The 20881-nt window shown below is 35.9% G+C and overlaps 1 protein-coding gene and 2 long non-coding RNA genes across 4 annotated transcripts in view; 1 reads left to right on the top strand and 2 right to left on the bottom strand.

The window, feature by feature from the left end:
- LOC144641655 (uncharacterized) overlaps positions 1 to 5004 on the bottom strand; it is a 14785-nt gene extending 9781 nt beyond the window's left edge. Inside the window, exons 1-3 of the long non-coding RNA XR_013568590.1 lie at positions 4895 to 5004; positions 4032 to 4192; positions 117 to 302 (exon numbers count right to left, since the gene is read on the bottom strand). This is a non-coding gene — a long non-coding RNA (uncharacterized LOC144641655). The remainder of the gene's footprint in view (positions 1 to 116; positions 303 to 4031; positions 4193 to 4894) is intronic.
- Positions 1 to 18640, top strand: part of LOC144641024 (protogenin-like) — a 25790-nt gene extending 7150 nt beyond the window's left edge. The window contains exons 3-19 of the mRNA XM_078500087.1: positions 194 to 475; positions 2352 to 2633; positions 3361 to 3648; positions 4068 to 4361; positions 4920 to 4969; positions 5283 to 5541; positions 6057 to 6251; positions 7386 to 7475; positions 8014 to 8355; positions 8667 to 9305; positions 9845 to 10007; positions 10505 to 10683; positions 11148 to 11176; positions 11499 to 11590; positions 13435 to 13475; positions 14060 to 14136; positions 14958 to 18640. Coding sequence (XP_078356213.1) covers positions 194 to 475; positions 2352 to 2633; positions 3361 to 3648; positions 4068 to 4361; positions 4920 to 4969; positions 5283 to 5541; positions 6057 to 6251; positions 7386 to 7475; positions 8014 to 8355; positions 8667 to 9305; positions 9845 to 10007; positions 10505 to 10683; positions 11148 to 11176; positions 11499 to 11590; positions 13435 to 13475; positions 14060 to 14136; positions 14958 to 15002 — 3347 coding nt within the window. The 3' untranslated portion in view covers positions 15003 to 18640. The remainder of the gene's footprint in view (positions 1 to 193; positions 476 to 2351; positions 2634 to 3360; positions 3649 to 4067; positions 4362 to 4919; positions 4970 to 5282; positions 5542 to 6056; positions 6252 to 7385; positions 7476 to 8013; positions 8356 to 8666; positions 9306 to 9844; positions 10008 to 10504; positions 10684 to 11147; positions 11177 to 11498; positions 11591 to 13434; positions 13476 to 14059; positions 14137 to 14957) is intronic.
- LOC144641659 (uncharacterized) lies at positions 8952 to 20881 on the bottom strand. 2 transcript variants are annotated; one of them, XR_013568596.1, is made up of 5 exons: positions 20814 to 20881; positions 14369 to 14446; positions 10894 to 11041; positions 10513 to 10596; positions 8952 to 9122 (listed from the first exon to the last, which is right to left on the bottom strand). It is a non-coding gene; the product is annotated as an uncharacterized LOC144641659 (long non-coding RNA). The 2 variants fall into 2 exon arrangements; XR_013568597.1 differs by having other exon boundaries at positions 10894 to 11020.

Raw genomic sequence — 20881 nt, 5'->3', positions numbered from 1 at the left:
AAAATGATAAAATGACGTACTTGATGTATTGCTACTCCCCCAGATAAGATGCAGTTAAGCTAAGTTAAGTATAAGAGTTGATTGTTTTGTTTCAAAGTATTGACTAGGCCATATACCTTGTTAAACATAAAATGTTTGAAGTACAAAGTGACAAGATTGGTTTATTTGCTTCTCTTTTTCTTTTGTAAAAAAGGTATGTCCAAGAAGTTCCTCTATGAACCTCAAAGTGCAACAACCTGGGAGGGGTCGGTAGCAAGATTTTCCTGTCAGATCCGCCAAGCTGTTCCTCCAGCTACAATAACCTGGGAGAAAGATGGCAGTGCATTGAGTCCTAGTGACAGAACAGTAATTTTGGACCAAGGAGTACTTCAAATAAAAAATGTTAAGAAGGTAGATGAGGGAAACTATAGATGTATTGCAAAAAATGTGGCTAAAACACGACAAAGCCAGGTTGCAAGTCTTATAGTTCAAACAGGTAAGTAAATTTTATTGTGTGCTGATACATCAGGTTCAAGTGGGCCTGATGTGTCACTGAGATGCATCAAAATTGACTTAGCTATAACCTTATTTACAATTACCACATTGTTACCTTTTTTCTAAAATATGAGTTTTATTAAGTGAGCATCATGTGCAAGGCACTTTGAAGTAATGCCTTGTTTTGGACATTTCTAGAATATAGGAAAACATGAAATATTGATTCAGGCAAGAGACACTGGCTATAATTAGTCATTATTTAACATAATGATGTTTATTTTATGCAAGATATGTGTAGATTAGAGATGAAAAAAGTTTAAATAAGTATAAAAACAAAAGCATGCCTTTACAAAGAGGTGTTTTCTGTCCTTTACAAGGAGAAATCCAACCTTAATTTGTTCAAAGTGTAAGGAAATGAAAATTTTCCCAGCAGCTTGAAGATAAGTTAATTAGTCTAGTGAAGCAGTTTAAAGTAGTTTGAGTCTATATTTAGTAATGTTAAAGACAAATATAACCATAGAAGTTTAATTTAAAGTGTAAGAAAGGTTATTACTGTGGTGAAACACTCAAATACCATTTTGTTGTAATAATTAAATGTCATCACAATGAACTATTTGTCAATCCTTACATGAAAAGAATCCTACAGTAAATGAACATAATTTGGCTGAAGAATAAATATGACAGGCAATTATGGCATCAATATAAACGATCTTTTCCCCCCCCCTAAAGGCATACTTTAGTGAGACCTTTTCAATTATGTATCACAAGTTCCTTGTTTGTTTCACTGAATTTTCAGGTTGTTCATTATTGATTGTACTTTATGCTAAATTATGGAGCTTTACTAAAGTGTTTATAAGAAAATTTACAACATTGTGTTTTAGTTTTATTTAGTCAGCGTATGGTTTCTCCTGCCCTAGCACTATGAGTGACCTTGTTTTCTTGGTGCTTTTAGACACAAATTGCTGTTTTGCATACATATATGTTGCTTACTCAAGACTAAATAACCTCCTATTTTAATGCAGCAGGATCTGCAACCTTGTAGCATCAGCTTTGCAACATTCCTTTGGTTAGCAAAAAGATTAAAAATAGTTGAGTGCAGGGAAATCCATGATTTAAGTCATGGATCATGTACAGGAAAATTCAGCATTGTTAGGGTTCCAAGAGAATTAGCCTTATGCCAGAAGTACATAACCGTAGATGACATTTAGAAACCTTTGTGTTATTTCAACTAATCCTCATCCCAATATGTAAAACTGAACAATCCAAGGTTAAGGCTACAGAGTAATTCAAAATATTTGACTTGCGTTTTTTCTAGAATGATGTGTCATTTTAGTTTTCACTCCCTTAAAAGTAAACTTGATTAAGTAAATGAAATAAATAGACAAATTATAGAATTAGATTGATAGAAAAACAGTGAACTGAAAGTTAGCTTTGAAATATATACAGTATATTAAAACATTTTAAAATAAATATTGAATGGTATTATTAAATGTCTTAGTTTACAAAATTTGTAGTTTAAGAGTAGATTAGATGAACCACAACAGATTAATAATTAATCTAATTGATTAAAATACTTGCGTCCCCGCCCCCCCGGGTCCCCCCCGTGCCCTCGTCCTCGCCCCCTCCTGGCGGTGGCCCCCGGCTCCCGGCTCCCCCTCCCCTGCTCCTCCCCCCTCGCGCCGCGCGTGTCGGCGGGTGTCCGTGTGCGCCCCCCGTCACGCCTCCTGGGCGCCCGGCGGGCCTCACCCACCACCACTAGCCGCACCACGCCCACCCCTCCTCGCTGGCGGCTGGGTACCGGTGAGATAACTACTAGACCTACGACGAAAGTATAAATCTAATGATGTTTTGATATTATCTTTGTTGCCTTTTTATAGAATTAGCCAGAAATAAGACAAGATTAAAGTTTCTTGGTGAACGTCACAACATTACTATTACCAAGGGAGGTTCAGGGACATTAGAATGTGCTGCAACTGGATATCCTGTCCCAGTTATACAATGGAAAAAATTAAATGGAAATGTGAAATTTCACAGTATATCGCATGGAGTCAACAACCTCAATTTCCCCAATGTTGTTGAAAGTGATGGAGGAGAATATGTGTGTCAAGCCAGTTCAAATGGGAAAACTATTTCTAGATCTGTGTGGCTTTTTGTCAGAGGTATTTGTCAGTTTGTCTTACAACAGTTAATGCACTAATTATTGATAGTTTGGTATTATGCTGTTCTGGGTTCTTTAGGAGCCCAATGATCATAATAATCTACAAAGGTTTTGTAGGTGCACATAACATTTGTAAATGTTGTGTTAGATGATACATGCATCTTTCATTGCTCCCTTGCATCCAGAGAAACTAAAATTGATGTAAACCAAACCCCTGTGCTGCAAACCGTGCTTGCTCAACATCTGTGGCTCATTCTAGTTTTATTGTGAGTTCAAGAAACACATCTAAATCAGTGGAAACTAAACCATCAATGATGATTCAAGTTTTAAGTACTGATAATTCACTAGTCAAAAACACACATACCCAAATGTAGAAACAATGGGAATACTATCAGAATTTTGAAGTTAACGAGAGTGGGGCCTCAGTAAAGCATCCACTTAAAGACCCGTTCACAGGCTTTCCGCCTCGCTGTCCCGGGCGCCGGTTCGTCCCGTCTCGCCGCCGTCCGGCCCGCCTGCCCCTCGCGCGCGTCCGCGTTCGCGCGACTCTCCTCCGCTCGGCTCCGGGCCTTAAGTAAATGGTATAAATAGGAGGTAAAATCGTAAAGTTCCTTGTAATGGAACATACTGGCATTCAAATAAAAATTAACAATAGCTTTCAGATGCAGTTCTTTTAGCCAAACACTGTACTTCGTCCTGGCTAACCATAGTATTATAATTGTTTCTAGTCCCTCCTCAGTTTACAACAAAGCCTAGTAGTATAAAATGGACAACTACTGGGCCCATTGAGTTCAAATGTGCCGCCAGTGGCTCACCTATACCAACATTATACTGGTTGAAAAATGGTAATGAGCTCAGCTCCAGTAGCTCAGCAAAAGTAACATACTATGAAGGAGGTGCTGACTTGACAATAACCAGTTTTACCTCTGGTGGAAGTGGAATAATGTACCAATGCCTTGCAAAAAATGAGGTTGGAAATATTCAAACCACAGCCAGTGTTATAGTCCAAAGATTAGGTAAGATTATGCAATAGATTGTAAAACGAAAAAGCATAGTACATTTCAGTACTCTTTAGCAACATAAATTTTGCATTACAAGCTAGCACATCGGGTGATCAGTTTGAAGGAGATTTCAAGAGCAAAGCAAAGCATTGGCAATTGGCACAGACCGTTAGTTGATAGTTTTACAACAAGAGAATTGGACTTTTTTGCATTCTTGGGCTTTTGCTGTATCCTTAAAGTAAGCGTTAATTATAACAACCATGATTTTCCTTACCCTCCCCATGCTACCCTCTGGAGTTTCAGGCCCACTAATGTCTACATCTATGATAAAGTATGTCATTTAAGTATTTACTGTAGATGCAGATTTAATGTTTATAATAACAAAAAAATGCACATACATATGGCTAAATGTCTTCTTATTTCTTTTAATGTAGAGGATCAGCCTGGGCCTCCAACCAATGTAGTAGCTCTGCCACATTCCTCATCATCCATCATTATAAGCTGGAGTCCTCCAGTTGGGAACTATTCAATCAGCGCCTATACGGTGCACTACCAGCAGCTAGGAAATGTAAACAGCCAAGAAATTCAGGATGTCATTGGCAAGGATACCAACAGTCGTGTAGTATCTGGACTGTTTGGATTCACAAATTACAGTTTGTATGTTAAAGCATACACCAAATTCATTGGGAGAAGGTCTGAAATAATTGTGCAAAGAACACTTCAGGACAGTAAGTTGACTGGTTCCCTAATCATCACTTTGCACCTACATGTACAAGAAATGTTTTTGCACTGAGTTGTAGTCATGTGAAAGCACTTGTATTGTCCAGTTCCATTCAGTAAAGTACAAGTAGCCACAAAATAATACAAATATCCCATGGTATTTGTACTCAAAGAAATGGGTTTTAACAGGTTGTACTTGTAGTCCTTCTTGTAGCTCTTCATGTGCAATGCAAAACAGTTAAGTGGTTTTCAGAGAGAAAAGCATGGAATAACAAATCTCTTATTAGACATTTTTATGTGTAATATTGCTGTACATTTTTACTTTGTAATTTGGATTTCATGCACACATTTTAACAAGCGCTTGCGCTCCTAGGTATCACGTGGTTAAATAAAGTATTGTTGTTGTTGTTCGACTTGCCCTATGTGCTCTTGATAATATAGCAACGTTACTCATTTAAATTTTTAATAAGGTGTACTTTTTGTGTTACAATGAAGGCTTATTGTCTTTTGCAAGCTAATATTATTGATAAGTGTTACTCACATTCATCTACATTCATTCCACTTAGGTCCATCCAGGCCTCCTGTGAATGTGAAAGTCTCAAGTCAAACACCAGATGTAAGTAGTCCATTATAGTGACTGTGATGCTGTAATTTGTTATTATTAACTCAATTACAAATGCCATAATTATTTTGTAACATAGCATGTACATACATACTTGCATGTAATATGCATACATGATATTTTAGTTAGCACTAACATCTCTTAATCTTAACAGTCATAGCAGTATTTTTAATTACTATTCCCACAATCAGCATGTTAATTTCTGAAAAGCTTAATTTATTGTTAGGTTTAAACTAGAAGTATAATTATTCAAACAGCAATAAATCAAAATTGCCAAAGGCTAAGTCAGAAATTTACTTCTCTACAGAGTCTTGATGTTGCATGGCAGCCACCGCCAAGAAATTATCAAAATGGCATCATAACAAAATATGTGATTGCATATAAAGAAAGTGGTGTTAGAGGTTCATCAAGTACCTTGGAAGTTCCAGGGCAGATACTACAGAAAACAATAAATGGATTGTCCAAGGGAAAAACTTACAGCATAACAGTGTATGCAGCTACTGTGATAGGCAATGGACCAGCCAGCAAACCAGTGACTGGAACAGTGCTACTTCAGTCAACAAATGGTAACTGCAAAATGTCAGAAGTTACTGTATTTGTATGTGCCCAGAAGCTAAGCAATCTCTTGCCACAATTCTGGAGAAAACTGGTACAGACAAATGCTAGTTTAATGGAAATAATACTCTTTCTCGAATGCCACAACAAAAAGCATTCATCTTTTAGGTCAAATCCCAGGGAGTGACAGGGAGGTGTAATAACTTCTTTCTTACTAAACTGCTTTATGCTTTGTGGGACATAAGTGCACAATTTGTTGTTAATCTTCATAATACCACGTATCAAATGTATCAAACACATTTAATGAGTCAATAATAATAATAATAATAATAATAATAATAATAATAATAATAATAATAATAATAATAATACGTAATAAAAATAATTGTATCATTTTAGAAAAACTTGTAACACCAAAAATCACCAGTTCCAAAAAGCTACTTTTGTCATACCCCTTTTACTTTTTAAATGGACAGTAAATTATTATTTAAAGTGTAATTTGATTTTTCATTTCCTTTTAAACCAGTAATTAGTCCACCAACCCTATGGATTTCAGCAAAAAACTCAAGTGTGTTGGATGTGAAGTGGCTACCTCCAAAATATGGTCAGGATTTAGTAAAAGAGTACCATTTGTTTTATGTCCAGCTTCAAGATGGCAAAACAGAAAAAGGCCCTTTCAAAATTGGAAAAGAACACCGAAGCTATTCTTTAAAGGGCCTGAGTAAGTAATAATCCATTGTCTACTAATAGAATGTTTCACCATAAAATGTCCAATTTAGCCCCTGGAGGGTTTATTATTTTTGTTAAAGACCTTTTGAGGAACAGGGGCAGGGATGCTTATTTAAAATTATACATTATGTCAGTTGGGGTACATGTAAAAGAAGTAAAGTGGACTTTTTTATGTTTCACTGCTGTTTAGTAACACATTTTCGCACAGAAGTAACAAAAAAAGTAACTGTGGTGGATCCATTAAAAGTGTAAAGTTATCTTGTTTCCTTGTTCATAAAGAGGGAGAGGAGGTACTTAAAAGAGAGGAGAGGTTAATAGAGATGGGGGATTTACAGAACTTGTATGGTATTCAATATTTGTTAGCCCCACTAATTCAAGATAATTTGTCGTCTCCAGAACCACCTGTACCTATCTTATAACAAGGGATTTAATAGGGTTGATTTGATTTGCTAGATTTTAAATTCCCTTTGTTTATCAATTAAGCCAATCATACATGTTTCCCCAGAGCCACCTTTTCTTTGTGCTATGTCCAGGGCTTGAGACTAACTTTTTAACTCACTGGTTTACTGGCTAGTCACATGTCAGATTTTACTAGCCAAAAGTAATTTTTCACTAGTCAGGTATATTGATTTCTATCAAGAACAGTTGACTTTTCCGAGTTTTTCCTACTAGCCAAATGGCTAGTAGGAATGCTAAACCTGGTAGCCAAAAGTTAAATTGTATTAGCCTTTGGCTAGTTGGCTACCGTTAGTCTTGAGCCGTGTATGTCTCTGTCAGCTTAGAGGGACAGGTGGCCCTGGGCTTAAAAAATGTTTGCACACTAGTTACCTGATCATCTTTATTATACAACCTGTTTGGTCTTTGCCTATAACATAGCAGTGTTTTAGTTCCAGTTTACATAGAAGAGATGCCGGGATAGAAAGGATGCAGGGATCTATGGTAGAAAAAAAGGGAAGGGTGGTGGGTATTAATTCTTGGGTTGAGGTAGGTTTGGCAGCAGCAGGGTGTGTTGAATGAATGTAATTTCTGGCCCATATTGTTCATACAGAGAGGAGGGCATGAGGCAGCAAAAGACTTAGTTCTAGTGGAAAGGACTTGTTGGTCATTCAATTTGTTTCCTCTGTAGGTCCTGGAAGCCAGTTTGTCATTAAAGTGATGGCCTGGGATGGTAAAATGTTAGGCGTACCTGGAGCAGTTTATGCTACAACTGACTCAGGTACATATAACTTAATCTGCAACTAAACTCGCAGGTTACCACAAATAATTATGTCACATACATTACAAGAAGACTCTATGCTGAACATGTTAAATCTAAGAACTGGTTCGTCCACCCAGAATCATGGCCAGCATTATTTCTCTAGTGTAAAAATAATTAGAATTGAAAGAGAAGAACTTAGTGCAGACAAACCAGGAAATTGTCTCTTGCCTTTCCTTCAAATTTAGTTGGAAAATGTCCTCCATCTTGTGCTAAATGTCGAAGTAATTGTGTTGATCATAACTGATAAATGCAATTGAAGCTAGAAATCATTGGTGCAATATTCCCACTTTTTTCCCACTTTCATTGGAACCCATAATTGCCTTAAAATGCAACATAAAACAGAATTCCCACTTTCAAGACATTAATAAGCGGCCACAAAACAGCATCTATTTTGCAGGCATTTTTTTCTACTCTTAACTACTCATTTCCTTTGGTAAAGTAACAAAAAACAAACAAACAAACATGTATTTCATGCCTAACTGTGTTTTTTCTGTAGATCCAGCTGGCTCATCTCCCAGACCTGTAGATCCCAACAGACTTCCACCATCACGACCCATTCATTTGGTGTGCAGTGTTGAAAGTCCAACTTCAATCCTCGTAACATGGCAAAGACCATTGTCTGCAGAACGGATTGCTTACTACACAGTGAAATATTATCCAAGAAGCAGCTTAAAACCTGTACCTGTAGAGAGAAAAGTTTATTCTGAGAACACCATAATGGCTGGACTTACTCCTGGAGGAGAATACACAATCTCTGTTCAGTCACATCATGAAGTTGAAACAGATAAACATCCTAGTTTCAGCACAACCCAGAAGTACTGTAAAATTCCACTAAGTGGTATGATGAACTTGTTTTACCTTTTTTGGGGGGTGGGGGTAATTTTTGTTTTCCTTTGAGGAATTGTATGTGAAAGTATTTAAAAAATCAATCTCTTCTCTATTTTACAAGGAAAAAAAGTATAACTTAATTGTTTTGTAAGTGGAAAGAAATCCTACTTAGCAAATATTTACTAGTAGACTAGCCCTGGTCTGGTGTGCGGTATTACTTTAATTTTTTTTTTTGTGACAGTTATAGACTTGCCAAAATCAATTGAGCGTGTTAACAGGTTTGTCACACTTTCACTGCTACTTTCTTTATCCTTCCTACAGAACCAAGTTCTCCACCAAGAAATGTAAAATTTGAATACAGGACTGTCAGGTCTGTCGATGTCAAGTGGGAGCCACCTTTTGAGCCAAATGGAGAGGTTATTCGCTATGAAATCTTTTACACATATAACAACTCCTACCCAGATTCCAAATGGATGATAGAGGCTTATCCCTTGGGACTGTTCAGTAGTTATGCAAAGGAGTTTACAGCAACGTTAACAGGAATTGAAGAAGACTCGATCTTTTATCTTAAGATTCGTGCAGAGAACAAACAAGGCTATGGGCCTTTCTCTAGAACAGTAAAAGTTCAGCCACCATCCACAGTGCCCAGAGAAGCTCCTAATGTCACATACACCATCATTTCATCAAGCCAGGTGCAGCTCTCGTGGGTGTGTCCAAGAGTATTTGATGCAGTTGTTAAAAGTTTCACTGTCCTTTTCACAAATGACAAAAACCTCCCTGAGGACAAATGGACAAAGCAAGAAGTTGTCATTGCTTCTTCAGATAGGTTTCCAAACCTAGTGACAACTACAATGAATGTTAAGCAAGTCAACACATACTATGTTAAAGTTCGTGCAGAGTATGATGACAATATTCCAGGAAAGTGGTCCAAGATAATAAAGATTTCTGCAGAAAAGCAAGGTAAATAAAACTTATGTTGATGGGAGACCATAAGGATAAATTTAATTGTCAGTATGTTTTACCTTTCCTTAATACTGTTTGCATTAGGTGATTCTTTGTTTTAAACACAATGTGCAGTATTAACTCTAATGTAACTGAGAAAAACCATTGATTAAATACAAATAACTGTGCAATCGTAAAATGAATACCATTATGGGTCAAGGTGAAAATATAAAACATGTAGTTTGGGTGGCTGATTCACAATCACATTTAACCTTGGTACATGTAATGACAGTAATTCTTAGTGGAGTCATATTGTTGTGTGTTCAGTCTCTTTTCTGTCATCAGCTTTTTTGACCCTTATTGGACCCTTATTATCAGACGGCAAGCATGGCTGCTAAGTAGGGGCGACTGTTTTTTGGGGTTTTATTTACAATAATATACTGACAATAATTTGGGACTTTAAAAACTGGCCATTTGATGATGGCATAAGATGTAAACATTTTTAAATCGAAATGTGCAAGTACTTCAACTGAAAATAGTTTTTTTCCTCACAACAGAAGGTAACACATCTCTTGTGAAGCCCACAGAAGCGCCCAGGATATCAGAATTAGAAGATAATCCTGAATTTAATGTAAAGCTTGGTATCATCATTGGATGTACAATCAGTGCCTTCTGCATTGTGGTACTTCTTCTCTTCATTGTATGGAGAAATCCATGCAGGTTGGTATAACACCTCATGGTTTTAGGATACCATATTGGGTTTTTTTTTTGTCTTCATGAAACTCCTTAGCCTTACAGTGTATGTTGTCATGCAAATGCTCCCTTGCATTCCATGTGACTAGAAGATTTCCTAATTGTTGTATTTTGGTTGGATACCTAATAGCTCAAAAATTGTATGATATAAAAAATTTCAAACTAGTAGTTGAAAACCTCCACAGATGCTGTGTTTTCCTAGATGGAATTTCTGCTCCATTTGAATAAATTATTTTACCACTTTCTACCCCTCCACCTCCCCTGTTAAGCACAGTTGGTCCATAAATTTAATGCCATATTTGATTCCTGAGCAAGTTTACAACTTCTGAGGTAAATGACACATCAAACAACATGTGAAAAAGTGGTTGCTTTGTTTCAGATACATTATTTGGTTCCTATCTGGTATATTACCCAAATAAGGCTACCTCCTCAAATGTCACTTATTCTGCATTTTTAACATTCAGACAAGTACCTTTAAACCACAGCACAGAGAAGGCAACTGTAAATGGACTCCCACCTCTGAATGGGTTTCTCCCATCACAGCATCAGCAGATAGCTATTCATGCAAGACAAGACAATAGTGCATCAACAGAGGAAACATCAGCCAGTTCAGGGATGTGTCAGTGTAGATGTACTTGTGGAGGTTAGTGCACAGCTTATAAAACCAGTTGCAATAAGTTTCTCAGCTATAGTTTTGAATCACTGTTCTTTGATTTCAAGTTACACCTCTTAAAGTTGCTCAGTATAGTAATGTGCGAATGTTTGGAATAACGCACATGAGTCGATTTTTGTCTTTGAAAATAGTTTTCAGATAACACTTGATATGTCTACAGTCAAGAAACGATACCAAAACCTATCTGATGAAGACTCTTTCAGTTCCTGAAACCTTGCTTTGGCAACCAGTGATAGAGATACTTGGCTTGTTTTTTGAGCCATCATCATCATCATCATCATCCACCCTTTGGGTGTACACTAGAAGGCTTAAGAATCAATCGGTTTATCTTTAAGGGAAGGGATGAACAATCAGGATGTTAATTAATGACCTGCTGAGCAAAGTTGTTTATAAGCAAGTTGTTAACAAGAGCACCTGTTTGTTTTCTTCCTCAGCTGCTAGGTGGCCATTAGGACCAACCATGGTGAGCTATTAACAGTCCATTTTGTTACAATACATCATTGATTGGTTTTAATTGATCAAATATGTTATTTCTTTTATGAAGAATCTTTTGAAACATTGTATGTGAATAATGGCAAAGCCCCTTTAGCAAGCTGACAACGTAAGACTGACCAGCCTAGAGGTCATCTTAGCTAGCTTGAAACAAGTAGAGATGTAAAACACTGACATTTGAAGGATGACTTAGCTGCAAATCCATTACAACTTTAAACCCATACTGGTTGGCATAAATGTTTTCAAATTAATCATGTGAAATAGATTGTTAAATTTTTTTAAATACTTTTCAGATTAGAACCAACAACCATTTGCCTGGAAGTAGTGATAGCTCCACTCCCATAACACGGCAGGTGTTTACAAGTTCTACACCAGGAGGGGATAGGTAATTCAGTGTCTACTTTTTTTTTAAAAAAAATTAACTTTTGGAGGCATTTACTTCCAAGCTGCAGTGTTTAATTAAGTTTCTAAATAGTCAGAAGGCTGCTGCTGCTCCATTGTCCTTATTACTACAGTGGCACCCTGTGATATGACCACCATCGGGCCTTAGAAATTTGGTTGTATTGTGGTATAGGTTCAAAATTAATGATGCTAGTACTGACACAGTTTTTAGTGCAGAATGCACTATTGTGATGGTTTGTTGGGGCTGTCGTCCGCTAACCCGCTAGTGCGCTAACGTGTAAACTTTAATAGTCAATTAATTAATTAATATCAATTAATTAATTATTCCTGTGGAGGGGGGTTGGGGGGGGAGCACCTGACCATACCCCCCAAGTAAAACGTGGAGCACATCTACGTTACTTTTATATGAGGATCTCAAAGGTATATATTTGTTTCAGTAAAACCTTTGCTCTCCTTGTGGTACTACTCAACGTAATTTACACCAAACGCATGCGCATCATGAACATCGCTTGTATTGCGTGTTTTGGGTAGGCTTCCTGCAGACTTCTTGGCGCCAAGTAAAAACTGCAAATTAATTAAATTAGATTTTAAGACTTTCAAAGCGTTTTCGTAATTAGGTATGCAAAAACTTGCACCGGGGTTTTCGGCGTGAACACCTGATAACCAGGAAACAAATATCCTAGCTGTACTGCGTTTTAAAAAACCTGTCGAAAATATGTTTTTTGATTAGATTTGTTTCTTTAGTTTTTGAGAATCGTCTTTCGTGCAGTCTGAACCTGAACTTAATTAAATTAAACAAATGTCATCGATGCCGCCGTAAAACAAACAAAAAACAAAAGTTTCATGTTATCGCATTTTCAAGGAAGACAAAAGTATTTTGTTACAAACGAACAAAAGTGTCGTGTTACGTTTGCAAAGATTAGCGTAAGGAACACCTGGGAAAGTATACAAGTAGCCTGTGAACAGTTTTTCTGAAAGTAAAATAAAGCAAATAAACACGAACATATATAAAACATCATACTTTCAATTGTTCCATATTGCATTCTGCACTTACCAAATCATCGAGATTTTTAAATTTGGTGACAGATATTTGGACTTTCCATGCTCCTGCCTGCATTGCAGTGGACATAACTAGGGCTTGTTTTATTGTGAATGAACACAATTTTTAACCATCACTTTATTTCCTTTAATCACATTGAGTGGTTCTATTAATGGTGTATATTTCTACAGAATATAAAGATTGCGAAGTTAAAAAGGTGGTTATTGGTTGTGTTGACAGTTGGTCAGATTATAGGGGTTTTCAGACAAGAAATTGACTAACTTGTTTGGACCATAGAGCGGTTTTCACTCAAGTTATTCACATTTGCTTTGGATTTGCATTACTACTGTTAGAGATTTGGGTTTAAAAATCTTGTGCCACTTTCTCATCCAACCAGAAGTAAAACCAAAACCAGTCGTGGCTCGTTTGTACATGTTTTCACGCACTTGGTGCCGGCTGCATGTATTTGCTTCAAGTTTTGATTGCTTCACTGGATTATTTGTGTCCTTTGTGATTGGCCATAGTGATTACTTTGGTTCTGGTTTTACGGCACTCAATTGAAAACTGCTCCAACAAGGTAACCACAGTAATTTATTGGTCGTATTCATGAAGGGGCACTGGAGTTATGGCAGGGTTCCATTGTAGCACAGCACTTTTTGAGCCTCCGGGTTTTTGAACAGACACAGCTAATCATGAAAACGTTCAGGCGCAGTTATTTAGGCCCTTAGCTATTTACTTACGCTTACCCTATATCTAAGTCCTGTGACACAACATTTTTGGTCTTGCAGTGAAGAAAGTGGAAGTCAGCAAGAACTCAGACATAAGAGAGGTTTGTGAGCTATTATTCTTATTCTAATCAATTCAAAGGAATAAAATAGTGTTTAGTTTGTGTTTCAATTCTTTCAATATGTCAACGAAAATAAATTTAATGCAACAATATTTCTTGCTGAGAAATTAAACATTGCCTTTAAAATGCAATCCCTAACAAGGCTACCAACAGAACAGTGTTCATCACCAGTCAATCAACCACACTAAGCTTTCAAACATGATTTCCTTCAACTTACTGCTTATTTTTCTAAGCACACTTCTTGCATTGTGTAAATAAAGTTCTGCACCCTGGTCCAAGTGACCCACACTGCTGAAGCTCATCCTGATCTCTGTAGCAAAATGTGGCTAGGAGTAATACGACTTCCCCTGAATGAGATGCTTGCCATTGCGGGGTATCCCGTAACAGTTCACCAGTACTTATTTATACTACCTGGTGGAGGTGCCCAGGAAGGGTGTCTTGGCCAAGAATACAAAGCAACAGAGTGTTGTGACCCTGGCCACTGCTTAAATCCAATTGAAACCACTAAAATCAGGCCATTGTGCCCACGATATCTCTAATTTGAAATAATATTTTTAATGCAACAGATCATAATATGCCAGGATCCTCTTCAAGTAGCCTTTCTGTTGAATTACACAGAGATGAACAGATCAATACAATACCAGTAAGCAACTTTTATCTTCTGTTAGCTCTCTTACATGTTTCAGTTTAACTTGACAACCACACTCTTCATATGCAGAAAGTAGTGTCTTATAATTAAAGTAATTTCATCGCTATTATAGATTTTCAGTCAAACTTTGTCTATTGGTTTGTTTACCTTAAGGGAACTTAAATGTTGAAATGAAGGGGGGGGGGGGTCCTGTATTTGTTAAGGAGCAGGTGGACCTTGTACATACCCTCATCAACGTTCATTATTCCGAGGACTTCATTCCGGTTCGTTGAATCAAGGTTCCACTGTTGAAAGAAGACGGTCACTAAACAAAATAAGAGAAAAACTTATGTCGCCATACTCATTTAGCTCTCATTTGTTTATGTGCGTATGCTAATTAGGTGTAAAATTCTGTTCAGTAAGGATGCACAATGCAAAACAAAGGAATCATCTTTAGTGGCTGAACTTAGCTTACAGTTCATCTAGAGATCTATAATGATTGTTTCAGTGGAGCAAGTGCAAAAGAGTGACCACAGTGGAATACTTTTGCAAGTAGCTACTTTTTTCATTCACAAATCCCCACCCTCATCATTGAGGGTGGGGATCTGTGGATGAAAAAAGTAGCGACACCAACAAAAACTCAGAGGGGCTAATTGCAATATTGATATTTTAATTTTACAGTAAAGTTCCTTTTTCAAAGCATGCTCTAGTCAGTAATTCAAAAACTTTCAGTATAATTATCCCCAATTCTACCCAATACTTATGTTGCTGCTAGTTGCTCATTTTGTGTTTATAGTAAAGATTATTTTACATGAGGAATTTTTGCCCATTTTTAGGCCTCCTCTAGAAGCCAGATGAAGAGCACTTCTGTTGATGTATGAGTTGTACTTCATGGTGTTGCTTTTATGATTTAAGGTTATTGTTTCTTAGTTAATTTCTGTAATTTTGTTATATGCTGCTGAGAGCATGTTAATATGTTTACCAAACTGGCAGATTTCAGTTGCATAGTTTTGCTGAGCTAAACAGAGATGCAGAGTTAGCAAAACATGTTTTTTAATGTGATATAGATAATTTTTTACAAGTAACTTATTCCTTACAAAAATTAATGACATTCTTTCTCATTTTATTATCTAGAGCTTTTTAAAAAGAAATTATACTTACAATAGTCTAACAATATTGTTAGCGGCTACTATATTCCACAAAAAAACACTTTAACATGCCTTTTAATCTGATATACACTTGATTCATTATTAAAATGAAAGGCTTATAAATTGCAAATTGAAATGATCAATGCAGTTAATTACCCAAATTTCATAGTGAATAATTTCTGGCTTTATTTTTGTACTTTGTGTATAATTTGAACTAGGTGAAGGTCACGCAATTGCCATTCAAAACTGTAAACTATATTTATTATTTATATGCCAAAATGTATTTATACTTAAACCAACTACAAATAACAGCACTTGATTGAAGTATGTACTCATTGTATTAAAATGTCTGAACAAAATAATGGACTAAATCCTGAGTCTGGAATTTCCCCAGATTAAGTTTGAAATCATACACAGTTTGCATTGTGTAAGCTTTTTCTTATCACGTTTGCTAATCTTGTACAATGACTTGACGTATATGTTTTGCTTCAAAAAAGTAGACTTGTTGTGCTAGAAGAAACAGAGAGTTTTACCCAGGTTCTCTGAAAAAGCTAGTTATATAAGTGAGAAGCAAAAAGTTTTACTTCAAACAAGACAGACAGCAATGAAACACCAGTACATGGCTTTGGACTATTTGTGTCCATTCATGCTTTAATATCTGTGTCCTTTAACGTCAGGAAGTTTATATTATACACTGCTCACTTGAATAAGACGTACTCAAATATTTTTAGCCAGTGGCCTTCATCTATGTTCTCAGATTACTTTATTTTCTATATTATTCAATTTGAGGACCTGATCAAATTATACTTTATATTATTTAATGAAACAGATATTCCAACTATGATAAATAATTATTATTAATTTTACAGAAAAAGTTACTAAAGTTTCTGAAGATACAGATTTCAGTTGGTTCCTTATTACATGAAATTTTAACAACAACTTAATTTTGTGATTTCAAAGGGTGATATTGTGCAACATTCAATTTTTGTGAGTTTGGAGAATTTGTTTGGCACTTGTTCTAACATGTTTCTTTTTCAGGACAAAATTTTCGCAATTTAAAAATGATCATGAAAATTTATGTTGTGATAATTTCGTGTAATATGGTACCAACATGATAGTCTAAGATGATCTTTATGATTTACCACTTAATAGTCTTGTCCTATCTAAATCCAATTGCGCACAAGAGGCAAGTTTTTAAAAATTATTTTAAATTTGACTTTTTTCGTAACGAAAGAATATATTGTCAAAACATTTGGCAACATAATAAAATTTGAGCTCTTTTGTTATTATGTAAATGCATAAGGAAATTCCGTTGCGTATGCAGTAATGTAAATATTTTTGTCTAAAACTTGAATTGGGAGCTCTTAGTTATACATGTTACACATTCCTGTGACAAAACGATCCTGTTTATCTATTGATATGATTGCTTAGTGCTAAAACTGTGCTAGACAAAACATTGTCACTGATCAATTACTCGGCATTTTTAATGTTTTCAATGTCTCTCTTGCAACTTTAATTTGCAGATAAGCAGTATCCCACATAATAACTGGGGTACGTAACTTTTTTTCTCAATGCCCAATGCGGATTTCATTCTCAAAACAGTTGCCTGTATGCAATATGTATTTGTAACTTTTCTTAACTTGAGGCTTTAGCAAAGTTTGAACTATAGCTTTCATAAAGAGCCAATGAAAAATTTATTATCAAATTGGTATTTATTATCCAATCATATAGAGAGGTCAACAATATGTCAGACATTTGCAGTCTATTTGTAATGCAGATATAATTAGCAACTATTATATTAACAGTAAGATATAACATTGCATTGAGCAGGCCTCATATGCCACGTGTTATCTCATTAATTATCACAGTCTGATAAGAATATTTAACAAGGGAGCAAGGTTGATGCAGTTTGGTAAGCCCTCGTGTCCCAGCAATATGGTTTCAGTTGCCTGAAATTTATTGGTTCCTACCTTGCTTCCAGGGCTTTCACTACTTTTCTACCTTTCAAGAGAACAACTTTCCAAATTTCAACCAGACATGGTTGGGTGGTATGTTGTGCTAGGATGGTTCAACAGCCTTCAAATATTAAGACTTCTCTCCATTATCGAGGATGTTTTAAAACTTTTTGTCAGTTGTTGAAGATATTATATCACTGTCTCTACTTAAGTGCCTGCCTTACACTGCTTGTTCAGGCATTCAAAATATTAAGTTTTCTTTCTTGTAGCAAAATACCCTCATTTATCCACTGAGTATTTAGCCTTATATGTAAAGATTTAAACAACATATCTGAACTACTTGCTGTCAATTTCATGTGACTAAAATGTTAACAGAATTAAAACACTGAAACTGATCCTGTCAAACATAAGCACAAATCATCACACTGATGAAAAGTACTCAGATTCCTTATTACAGTCAATTTTGTTACTTTTAATGTTGTAAATTTAAGTGGCCTCTTGTATGGTTCCTTGTAAATTGTGTTTTGAAGCAGGGCAATTTGCCCACAAGTCCTTGTAACTGACAGCAGGCTAGAGTGTTCAATATGTTGATTAAACATATAACCAAATTGTATTATAGGATTCAAGAAAGACATTAGTTTAGAAAATGCTTAGTCATTCATTATTCCCATACATCTAGCTTGTGTACACTTAATGTGCTATTTATACTAGTTGAACAATTAGCCACTCAGACTGTTATAATTATTGCATTATAAGCTACCCCAATATGGGTAATCACTTTAAAAAACATATTTCAAAAGCGAACTATCAGTTTACATTATTGGAAAAAAAAACCCCATAACTGTCACCCTTTCTAGTGACATGTTTAATTGGAAATAACATTTAATTCTGTAGGCTGTAGTTGTTGCAGAAACTACTGCTAGTTTTAACAATTATTGTAATGAACCCAGCCAGCAGCGACCTCCAGTTAATTTGAATTTAGTTTTATGCAAAATTTAAGCTGGGGAAATTTACACTTCAGATTGAAAAAAGTCCATTTTTATGGAAAATATTGATGTATGCTATTTGCATTACTTATAAATGTGCCAGTTATTTAACTTCATTTGTAAAAAGAAATACCTGATGAAAGATTTCATATAAGTGCTATATAATATATTTTCATCATATGCATGTACCTTTGTAATTTATACTTATATATAATATATGCACATGCATTCACACTCATTATTTGCTTACCTGTTATGTTGTTATTTTTCTATAAGCAACAAGAATCTGATGTGGCGATATAATTATTTACCAGGGTAATTTTTATACTCAATCCTCTGAGCAAGGTTTCAGAAGATGATACACCATTGTACAAGGAATATTATATATTATATATTTTAAATAAACCCTGGAATCCAATATCTCATTAAAGTTGTACTGTCGTGCTTTCTCTTGCTTGTTATTGATACATTCAGTAATGGTTTACAGGACTAAATGGAGTATAATTCAAGGAATTATGAGTATGATAGAGCGGTTTTTACTTGAGTGTCGAAAGTAAATTGTGTTTGCTTTGGTTTTGTATTACTACGCTTAGTGATTGGCTTGGAAATCTCGCGCCACTTTCTCAGCCAATCAGAACTAAAACCAAAACCAATCGTGACTCGCTCGCGCATGTTTTCCCACGCTTTGTGCCGGCTACCTGTATTGGCCTCAAGTTTTGATTGGTTCACTGGATTGTCTGTGTCCTTTGTGATTGGTCGGAGTAATTACTTTGGTTTTGGTTTTACGACACTCAATTGAAAACTGCTCTAATGCCATGAATTGTATGACACATAGTCATGTTAGTGATTGAAGTTGAGGCAAAAAAAGAACCAGTATAGGTAAATTTGATTATTAAAGAAATTACAAGTCCTTGTTGTTGGACAACTATGCTAAGAACCAATCAGAATCAAAATATTTTGTTGATGATGAATGCCTTGATATTGTGGTTAACCTTCTAATTATTAAAAATAGACATTTCTTCAAATTTTTATTACATGGTCTTCTTACACTTCTTACCTTGGAGAATTAAAACAGTTTCTCTTTGAAGAAAGTCAAAAAGAAGCACAAATAGTTTCTCTCGGCAACCAGTGTTAACTAGAGTTGTGAAATATTTCAAGGTCAAAAAAGTCAAGGCCATCAAGTGCATGGAAATACAAAGTGTGACTGACTCTTCTCAGCACATCTAAAGCCTTACAGGCCTTGAATATTTCAGAATGCTTTCCTTATGGAAATTATTTTATGTTGAATTCCTGTACAATCACTATTACCCCAACTTTCTGAATTGTTGTCCACAATATTCCAACTGTGAAATGATATGTGTATATACATGCCTGGCCATAATGGACTTCCTGGTCACTTATCAATCATATGTGCTTAACAGGTAATCATAGCAAAGGCAACACCTGTCAAAACACCCTTTAATTTCAAGAATGAGTACAGTGACCCCCTATTTGTTACTGGATAATGACGGAATTTACAGCCACCTTAAAAAACTTAAGGTGTCAATGAACCCCTCCAACATTTTTTTTTAGTTTATGGAAAGTTGTAACCTAACAAAGTTACCATTTTCATTACAACTGGGGTCACCTGGCTTACTTTCAAGTCATGGGCACTAAAAGCAGAAAATAAAGCTGTTTTGACAGATCATGCCACTGCTGTGACAATTTCTGACATCCAGAAAATGCATGATAGTAATGAGCACTAAATAATTTGACATCTGTTTGATACTATACTTTTACCTAGAAGATACTGTTGTGAGCCACCTTAACAAAAACATATTAAGCAAAATTGTTCACGTTTTAAGGTGCTGGAAAAAGAGTGGAGATTACATATTGGATCATGTCATTGAAATCGCAACCCACTGTTCAATTTTTTGGTAAAAATAAAGCTCTACCATTGTCGCGAGAAGATAGAAAACTGAAAAGGCACTTCAGCTTTCGTTAAGACACCGAGTGTAGAAAATGTAACTTACTGAACAAGGGTCCATATGACCGGTCAAAATTTTAAAAGGAGTAAACGACCGGTAGTCAAAAATTCTCGCAATTTAGGTTTCTGGGAAACTGCTCACCTACCCCTCCCCAAACCTAACATTTTGCCCAAAGCGATAAGTAAGGGTTAATGTTAGGTTTGGGGAGGGATAGGTGGGCAGTTTCCCAGAAACCTAAATTGATCCAAATTCTCACCACCCCGAAAAAAAACCACCCCGGTTATAGTAGTGCTCTGTTTTGGCCTGTTTACGGTTAGCTATCAAATTGTAATGGCAATACGATGTCGAGATCTTTAAAGCTATTCAGAGTGGCTTAGTACTTCTTAATAAAGACAGCATAGTTTGGAGTGGACAAATTCTTTCTATTTTCTTGGATTTGTCGGAATTTTTCAAAGAATTTGACAGTCGCCGTTCATATAGTATTTCGAAAACCTTGGCCAGCTGCCGTTTATTTTAAAGATTTAACCCGCGGGCAAAGCTCAATTCAGAAATGTCGAAGTGCTTGCATTGAATATACTTCAGTTATATTCAAAAGGTAAATTGAGTGTTTAAAAACGAAAAAGAAAACTTTCTTACCTGAATAATCGTCGTGAGTGTTTTCGTTAGTTGTGAATTTTGTGAAGGAGAAAAGAAGGAAGTCAGAA

Source organism: Oculina patagonica, chromosome 2, assembly GCF_052425735.1.
Source record: "Oculina patagonica isolate OP01 chromosome 2, crgOcupat, whole genome shotgun sequence".
NCBI lineage: Eukaryota > Metazoa > Cnidaria > Anthozoa > Scleractinia > Oculinidae > Oculina > Oculina patagonica.
Note: the sequence above shows the minus strand (reverse complement) of the source record. Positions and strands in the feature narration are given on the sequence as shown.